Below are 9,709 nucleotides of genomic sequence, written 5' to 3'. Positions count from 1 at the left end.
GCCGATGCTCTATCCCCTGAGCCAAACAAGCTAGGGCACTTATTGATTTTATAACTGGAAGTTTGTACCTCTTATTTCTCTTCACCTTTTTCACATCCCCTTACTTTTCTCCCTTTTCACAACCATCAGTTTGTTTTCTGTATTTATAAGTCAGTTTCTGCTTTGTCTTATTTTTGTTTGTTTTTTAATTCCACATATAAGTGAAATAATACAGTATTTGTCTTTTTCTAACTTATTTCACTTAGCATAATACCCTCTAGATATATCTAAGTTTTCACAAATGGCAAGATTTCATTCTTTTTTAATTGCTGAATAATATTCCATTGTTTGTGTGTGTATCTCCTTTATCCATTCATTTATTCATGGACACCTAGGTTGTGTCTATATCTTTGCTAGTATAAATAATGCTACAATGAACATAGAAGTGCATACATCTTTTTGAATATTGTTTTTGTTTGCTTTGGATAAATGACCAGAAGTGGAATTGCTGGGTCATATGCTGGTTCTATTTTTAATTTTTTTTAGGAACCTCCCACCTGTTTTCCATAGTGGCTGCACCAATTTACAATCCAACCAACAGTAAATGAATGAGGGTCCTCACTTTTCTACATCCTTGCCAACACTTATTTGTTGACTTTTGATAATAGCCATTCTGACAGGTATAAGGTAATATCTCATTGTGGTTTTGATTTGCATTTTCCTGCAAATCAAATAATGAATAGTGATGTTGAGCATCTTTTCGTATGTCTGTTGGCCATCTGTATGTCTTCTTTGGAAAATGTCTATTCAGGCCCTCTGCCCATTTTTAATCAGATTGTTTGGTTTGGGGGGGGGGTGTTTTTCTTTGGGCCTGAGTTGGAGTTTTTTATACATATACTAGAGGCCCGATGCATGAAATTTGTGCAAGGTGCTTGGCCCTTGCAGCTGAGGCAGCTTGCCTTGGCCCTTGCAGCCCTGGCTTTGTCCAGAAGGTCGTCCGGAAGGTTGTTTGGCTGTCCAGTCTAATTAGCATATTATGCTTTTATTATTATAGATTTTATTGATTTTTAGAGCGAGAGAAAGGGAGAGGGAGAGAGAGATAGGAACATCAATGAGAGAGGAACATCATCAATTGGCTGCCTCCTGCATGGCCCCTACTGGGAATCGAGCCTACAACCCAGGTATGTGCCCTGACTGGGAATCGAACTGGCGACCTCTTGGTTCCTAGGTTGATGCTCAACCTCTGAGCCACAACAACCAGGCATCTTTATATATTTTGGATATTAACTCCTTATCAGACACATAATTTGCAAATATCGTCTCCCATTCAGTTTGTTCTCTTTTTGTTTTGTTGATAGTTTCCTTCACTGGACAAAAACTCTTCAGTTTGATGTAGTCTTATTTGTTTATTTTTTCTTTTGTTGCCCTTGCCTCAGGAGACAAACTCTAAGATCGATGTCAGGGAGTTTACTGCCTATGTTTTCTTCTAGGAGTTTTATGGTTTCAGGTCTTACACTTAAGTCTTTAATTCTTTTTGGTTTTATTTTTGTGTATGATGTAAGAAACCAGTTCATTTTCACAGTTTTGCATTCATCTGTACAGTGTTGCCAGCACCATTTATTGAAGAGACTGTCTTTATCCCATTATAACATGCTTCCCTTGTCTTAGGCTACTTGATCACATAGGTGTGGGTTTATTTCTGGGCTTTCTATTCTGTTCCATTAATCTATGTATCTGTTGTTGTGCCAGTACAATACCATTTTGATTACTATAGCTTTGTAATATAGTTTGAAATCAGAGTGCTTATTCTTGAGTATTCACATTATGTTAACCCCATCTAATTGAAATTTGAATTTTAATAACATTTTCTAGTATAGCACTGTCCAACAGAAATATGTGAACCAGATGTATTACTTAAAAGGTAAATAAAAACAGTTGAAATTAATTTTAATAATATATCAAAACCCAATAAATCTAAAACTAGAGTCCCATTGCACAAAGATTTGTGCAAGAATAAGCTTCCTTCCCCTGGCTTCGCTCCCGCCGCCTGGGAGCCTGCAAGTCCTCACTCCCAGCAGGAGCACCACTCCTGTAGCTCCCTCCGCCCCTTGCACTCCCCCTCATAGCAGGCATCCCACTCAGCCCGGCCACTCTATGCCTGCATATGCAAATTAACCCGCCATCTTTGTTGGGTTAATTTGCATACTCACTCCTGATTGGCTGATGGGAGTCACGGAGGTACAGTCAATTTGTATATTTCTCTTTTTTTAGTGTAGATACTATCATTTCAACATGTAATCAATATAAAAATGTTATTAATGAGAATTTTATATTCTTTGTACTGTCTTTATAATCTAGTGTGCATTTTACACTTACAGCATGTCTCAATTTGGATGACCACATGTCAAGGGCTCAATAGCCACTGTGGCTAGTGGCTGTTGTATTGGACAGTGCAGTTGTAATGCCTTCATCCACTGGTTCCTGAACCTGACTGTACATAAGAAGTACACACAGAGCCCTAGCCAGTTTGGCTCCGTGGATAGAGCGCTGGCCTGGGGACTGAAGGGTCCCAGGTTTGATTCCGGTCAAGGGCATGTACCTTGGTTGCAGGCACATCCCCAGTAGTGAGTGTGCAGGAGGCAGCTGATCGATGCTTCTCTCCCATCGATGTTTCTAACTCTCTATCCCTCTCCCTTCCTCTCTGTAAATAAATCAATAAAAATATATTTTTTAAAAAAAGAAGTACACACAGAGATACTTGTTAAAAATATTTCCCAGCAGGAAAGCAGTATGGAGTTACCTGAAAAAAATTAAATATAGAATGCCTTAAAACCCAGCAATTCCATTTCTGGAAATATACCCAAATAAACCTGAAACACTAATTCAAAATAATATATGTGCCCTTATGTTCACTGCAGCATTATTTACTACTAGAGGCCTGAAGCATGAAATTGGTACAAGAGTAGGCCTTCCTTCCCCCAACTGCCGGTGCCAGCTTCCCTCTGGCACCTGGGACCCGGGCTTCGTCGGGAAGGTCATCTGGAAGGATGTCTGGTCTAATTAGCATATTATGCTTTTATTATTATAGATAGCCAAGTGGCCATCAGTAGTCAAGTGGATAAAAAAGCTATGGTACATTTACACAATGGAATACTACTCAGCCGTAAAAAAATCAAAAAAACAAAACTTACCTTTTGTGACACCTGGATAGTATTATGCTAAGTGAACTAAAGAAATAAGTCAGAGAAAGACAAGTACCATATGACCTCATTTATATGCAGAATCTAGTGAAAAAAATAGAGTAACAAACAAAATAGAAACAGACTCATAGATACAGAGACCAGGCTGAAGGCAGTTGGAGGGCTGGGTGAAAAAGGTGAAATGATTAAACAAAGAAATAAACTCATAGAAAGAGAGGGGAAATAAAAATTTAAAAAATTAAAAAGAAAATAATTCCCAACAGCTCACTCTATTTTGGTTCAATACCTCTAGGAGAAGCCCAGAAATCTGTTTTTGACCAAGTATAACAGGTGATGCTGATGCAAGGGTCCGTGGACAAGCATATGGAAATTACTACATTTCCTCAAATTGTGAATATAATGAAGACTCTTGCATCCTGGAAACATATGAACAATGTTATGGGAAGCCCAGTGGGAAGGATATTGGAAGAACCTTTAAAGCATTTAAGAAATGTATTACTGTTACTATTTTCTAAAAATTCACTATGGAGAATTCCATTCTTAACTAATAACACTATTGCCTCCTGGAGTCCCCAAGTCTAATCCTGAAGATGTTAGTAAGTGAGAAGGAGGTGATGGATCTTGAAGCCTAACTCAGAAGTTCTGAGAAACCCCTAGGAAATGAAAGGGATTTGGGTCTCATTGTGGTGGCTTTCCTGGAGTCATAGATGGACACTGTTGGAGGTAAGGGGTAGAATAGGAGATAATCTCTGATTGTGCCCTTTCTATCCACATTACCCTGGATGGATCACAGCCCACCCCAACTCAAGGTGGGCATAGAAAACAGCGGGACCAGCCCAGCACCTGCCCAAGGAGGAAGAGTAACATCAATAAAGCGCATAACTGTGAATACAGGTTAGTTTGGAACAATTCTTTTATTCTCTTTCTTCCATCCTGGGGTCTAGCTACAGAAAACAGTAGCTCTTGGGAAAGGGATGACAAATGCAGAGGGTAACCTGAATGGCATGTTCTCCTCATGGAAGGGCAGATTGGGACAAGTGGAGCCCAGATTGCAACACCAAAGATTTTCTACCATAAGGCTCATCCACTCTCTTTACTTCCCCTCTCAAACAAACAAACAAAAATCACTTGGGCTTTGATGCTCCCTTTTCAAGTATGAATTAGTACGAATTATATCTAAAGTTGCTGATATTCCCAAATAAATATGAGATTGCAGGGGAAAATATTACAGCATCTAAGGAGTATAATTTCATAAAAAATTGTTAGAACACTGGACAATTTGTACTAGAGGAGCAGAATTAATGGACAAAAAAAGTGGTACATTTTAAACGAATAAAATAAATACCTACAAAGATATAAGGGAGAATATTGTAAAGCAATGATAAGATTAAGATACTGAATATGAAAAAATAAATCAACTGAAATGAATTTAGTGGATGGGCTGACGAACAGATTGGATACCATCAAATAACATATTAGTAAGGTAGAAATTAGGGAAATCTCCCAGGAAATATCTGGAAACAATAAAGAGGTGGGAAAAATAAAATTAAGAGATATGCAGAGAATCCTGCTAACAAAACCTAACAGCACCATGATTTGGGCTATTAAGAAGGATTGATAGAATAAAAGTTACGCCTTCTGTTCTACGGGAAACCTATCTGGATTACCAGTATAAGAGCCACCATATATTGAGTCTGTTTCAGTCACAGCTAGCTTCTTTCCATGCACGATTCCATTTGATCGTCACAGTAACCCTAAGAGATTGGTAATACCATCATCTCTAGTGCATAGGTGAAGAAACTGAAGCTTGTTGAGGCGTAACATATTTATTCCATCTTCATACAAGATTAGATTTAATCTTCCATACAGATCAGGTTGGTCTTCCCATTCCAAGATTATGGTTCGGCTTCTCTCCAGATCCTAGATTGTAGTCAGGCGCAGAGGGTGGGGCGGGAGGCGGCGCCCCGAGGGGAAATGTTGGGCAAAGCCCGCCCTGAAGGCGGGACCACGGTGGGGCGTGGCCTCACGCCAATGCTCTCTGAGGATCTGGGAGAACCACCGGAGAGCCGTAAAGATCTCTCTGAGTCGTGAAGTGGCGTGGCGCAGAAGCGTTGCTTTACGACGCTTGGCGGAATACACCAGGTCGGCGTTCACGGCCTGTGACTTCTAGCACGTGGGCCTGTGTAGTTCTTCCCGCTTGTAACTCATACCTCCTGGCGTGGACCAGCCACATTGAAGGACAGGGTGGCAACGGAGGCCAAGGGTCGTGAGCTGATGGATTTTGCTGCTGAAAATGAAGCCACGTCGGGAGGCGGTCTCCAGCGCGGAGCTGAGGGGGCGCGGCTGCCGCTCCAGTCCGGCGGTGGAGAGGCGGGGAATGGGCTGACAGGAATGGAGAAAATAGGGGATAGAGAAGAAGGGAGTGCACAGAGGGCAGAGGAAATGCGAGTGTTTCCAACGGCTGTGAAGGTAGAAAATACGAACTGGTCGGAAATGGAAGAAGGTGTGCTGGATGGCCGGTGGATAAAGCAGGAGGTGGAGGATGGGCCTGAGGTGAAGGAGGAGAAACCAGACACCTTGGAGGTGAAGCAGGAGGTGGAGGGCAGTTTGGTGGTAAAAGAAGAGAAGGTGGATGGGCCAGAGATAAAGGAAGAGAAAGTGAAGGTGAAGGAAGAGGTGATGGACTGGCTGGAAGTGAAGGAAGAGAGGAAAGATAACTTGGAGATAAAACAGGAAGAGATGGTTTTTGCTCAGAACATAAAAGAAGAAGTGATGGATGAAGTGTGTGTAAAAGAAGAAAAGTATTTCCCGAAGGAAGAAATATTGGATGATACAAAGGTGAAAGAAGAGCCTCCGATAAATGGCCCCGTGGGCTCGAAGCGGAAACTGGCCATGTCAAGGTAGGGCTTGGAGAAATCCATTGGGGGGGTAAGGCTGTGGAGTCCTCTGCTGTCTAGTCTGAAGGAAACTACACAACCAGCTGGTGCAGAAAATTAAGCACAAGTTGGGTCCCTGGAACCTGGGTGGTGGGAGTGTGGGGAGCGAGGAATTGGGGCTGTGGAGGGTTTTGTCATATAACAAATTCAATGAAAATATGTGAGGTTGATAGCGTCCCCTGAGCAAGTCAGAAGATGAAAATTCTGGGGACCAGAAAACCCTTGGACCAGATTCTGGCTTGACTTATGTGCCCTTGACTCAGTATTTATTTGAGGGAGGAGAGAGGTGAGGAAAAGTCTAATAAAACTAACAACGTCAAAGTGGATTAAGTTAAAATTATACAGAAATGCACTTAAACTCATCCAGTTGATTAGTTTTCTAAGAGTACTATGACTGTTCGTTATTTTTATTTGTTTTTCCAGTTGTGTGTGATCATGTGACATAGGAAATAAAGAGTGATCAGATTCTTGGGACTCTTACTATCTAGAACACAATAGGTCCTAGAATAGCAGGTGAAGACAGGTAGTAATAGCAGACCTAGATTATTCTGATGCCTATTCCAGGTTGGGTGTGTAGTTGAGGAAAAAGATTCAACTGCTATTCTCTGAATTTGACTGAGTCTTACACAGTTTTACTGGTGTGTGAGCCTATACTAAACATAACTCATGGATTGAACTTCTGGATATAGCACACACACAATTGTTAAGAGATTGCCAGGAATTACAAGTTAAAAATGTCATTGAATAATCTCTTTCTCTGATGATAGTAGTAAAAGAAGTCAAAAGTGAGATGATTTTTTAAACAAATCTAATACATATTTTCTTGAGTTACATATTGCTAACAACATTGTAAATGTAGTCATTTGGAGACAGTTTCCTAGAAGAGAATTTTCTAACAATGTTTGACAGCTATTGAGTATTTTGTCAGAGTTACTTGCATATATTTTATTCACTATGTCTGTAAATCGTGATGAGTAATTAACTCAGATTAAAATTTTATAAACAAATAAGTAGAGTTAATAACTGATAATTTATTACGTTTCATGTGGGTTTTTGTAGATGTGAAACTTGTGGTACAGAAGAAGCCAAGTACAGATGTCCACGTTGTATGCGGCATTCTTGCAGGTATCCTAATATATATAAAGAGCTAGGTGGCGTCACGACCGAACGGGCAACCGGTCACCATGAAGTGCATGGAGCACCTCCCTGTCCCCCCTCTCTCCCAGCCCCCAAGCTGCTCACCATGAGGAGGGAGGGGCTGGCGGCGGGGTGGGAATGGGGACTGTTGAGCGGCCGTGAGCTTAGCAGAGCAGTCACCCAGGCAGCAGCGAGTTTCGTAAAGCAGCGGAGCCAGGGAGTTTCACGGAGCAGTTGAGGGGTCGGGAGAGCATCGGGGAGCAGTGGTGGGGGGGGGAGGGGGAGTTTCGCAGAGCATCCAGCGGTGAGCTTCACGGGGGCGGCAGCAAGCTTCATGGAGCAGTCGAGGGGCAGGGGGAACCTCGGGAGCAGTTGAGGGGCCGCAAGCATCATGGAGCATCCCGTGGCGGGGAGCTTCACATAGCATGAGGGCGGCAGAGGCCAGGCTAGGCCTAGGGACCCTAACCACACACGATTTGCTGCACGCTGGTCGCTCGGCCTCTAGTATACCAGAGGCCTGATGCATGAAAATTTGTGCAAGAGTAGGCCTTCCTTCCCCCGGCTGCCGACACCGGCTTCCCTCCGGCACCGGGCTTCCCTCCTTCAGCCGCCAGCAGGCACCCGGGACCTGGGCTTCCCTCCTCTGGCTGCCCGCAGACATCCCGGACCTGGGCTTCCCTTTCAGACCTGGCTTTGTCCAGAAGGTTGTCCGGAAGGATGGCTGGTCTAATTAGCATATTACACTTTTATTATTACAGATAATTTCCTACCTTATTATCTCCATCTGTATCATTGTTACCTCAAAATATAAAAGTGCCTCTTCTTTTCTCCTCAGTTTGCCCTGTGTAAAGAAACACAAAGCAGAACTGACATGTAATGGAGTTCGAGATAAAACTGCCTATGTTTCATTACAACAGTTTACTGAAATGGATCTCCTAAGTGGTAAGCCATCTTATGCATAGCAGATTGCTGCTTCCTGGCCATTGCTATATGTTGTTTGTTTATTTTTCTGTTTTGAAATTTTTAGATTATCGATTTTTGGAAGATGTGGCAAGAACAGCAGACCATATTTCCAGAGATGCTTTATTGAAAAGATCATTAAGCAATAAACATGTAAGTATTTCTCCTACTCTTTTCCAGTTAGAATTCCTTTTAATTAATTAGATTCATTTATTTCACTCAACAAAATGTGTTAGGTGGCCACTACAGTCTGAAGTCTATTCCAGTTACTAGGGATACAGCACTGACCAAAACAAAGGCCTTCACCTCATGGAACTTGTCTTGTAAGGGGAGAGACAGAAGTTGAGTAGAAATAAATATTTAATTTCAGGTGGAATTAGTGCATGTGGAAAATAAAGAAGGCACAAGAGGTTAAAGAAAATGAGAATACTGTTTGTTGGGAAGAGGTTGTGAGGGTACTGTTTTTGATACAGGGGTCAGGAGAAGCTGCTTTGAGAGATGACATTTAAGCAGTGATCTGAATGATGAGAAAGAGGCAGTCTTGTGAACATTTGGAGGAAGACTATACCAGGTAGAGACAAAAGTAAAGACAGTCAGGAACAAGGCTGGTGTGTTTGAAGAATTAAAATAGGGCAAGGCGACTGAAGTGTAGTTGAGGAGAATGATGAAATTTGGTTCTAGTTTATTCTAAGTGAAACTAGAAGACATAGCCAAAACCGGTTTGGCTCAGTGGATAGAGCGTCAGCCTGCGGACTGAAAGGTCCCGGGTTCGATTCCGGTCAAGGGCATGTGACTTGGTTGCGGGCACATCCCCAGTAGGAGGTGTGCAGGAGGCAGCTGATCGATGTTTCTCTCTCATCGATGTTTCTAACTCTCTATCCCTCTCCCTTCCTCTCTGTAAAAAATCAATAAAATATATTTAAAAAAAAAAAAAAAAAGAAAGAAACTAGAAGACATAGGAAGGTTCTGAGAGTATGCTTTTAGAAAGATCACTCTTACTGCTGTCTGGAAAATGGACTTTAGCTGATAAGAGTGGGAGATTGGAAGCAGTGAGACCAGTTTAAAAGCAGTTGCTTCAGGTACAGATGATAATACTATTAGAATTATTAGGAAGCAGTTAGATTATGGATTTAAAGGAATAGCTAATAGGACTTGCTATTTTAATACACATAATTTTCATCCCTTTTTTTTTTTTAATCCTCATCTGAGCATGTGTTTATGGATTTTAGATAGAGGGAGGAAGAGAGAGAAAAAGTGAGAAACATCGATGTGAGAGAGAAACATCGATTTGTTGCCTCATACATGCCCCAACTGAGGACCGAACCCAAAACCTAGGTATGTGTCCTGACTGGGAATCCAACCTAAGACCTGTTGGTGTATGGGATGATGCTCTAACCAGCTGAGTGCACCAGCCAGGGCTCATCATTTTTTCATTCATTGAGCACTATTCAAAATTAAAGCTTACATGTTTGAAATATTTTGTAGCTGCTATTGTTC

At 41.8% G+C, this 9,709-nt stretch overlaps 1 protein-coding gene across 2 annotated transcripts in view; it reads left to right on the top strand.

The window, feature by feature from the left end:
- Positions 1 to 5,261: 5,261 nt before the first annotated feature.
- ZNHIT6 (zinc finger HIT-type containing 6) overlaps positions 5,262 to 9,709 on the top strand; it is a 60,350-nt gene continuing 55,902 nt past the window's right edge. The window contains exons 1-4 of one of the 2 annotated variants that reach the window (XM_080654358.1): positions 5,262 to 6,079; positions 7,175 to 7,240; positions 8,088 to 8,194; positions 8,280 to 8,365. In XM_080654358.1, the coding sequence (XP_080510484.1) occupies positions 5,454 to 6,079; positions 7,175 to 7,240; positions 8,088 to 8,194; positions 8,280 to 8,365 (885 nt within the window). In that variant the 5' untranslated portion in view covers positions 5,262 to 5,453. The remainder of the gene's footprint in view (positions 6,080 to 7,174; positions 7,241 to 8,087; positions 8,195 to 8,279; positions 8,366 to 9,709) is intronic. The other variant, XR_013959842.1, reaches the window with a different exon arrangement.

The sequence above is a fragment of the Plecotus auritus genome (assembly GCF_963455305.1).
Source record: "Plecotus auritus genome assembly, chromosome: 2".
Classification (NCBI taxonomy): domain Eukaryota; kingdom Metazoa; phylum Chordata; class Mammalia; order Chiroptera; family Vespertilionidae; genus Plecotus; species Plecotus auritus.
Note: the sequence above shows the minus strand (reverse complement) of the source record. Positions and strands in the feature narration are given on the sequence as shown.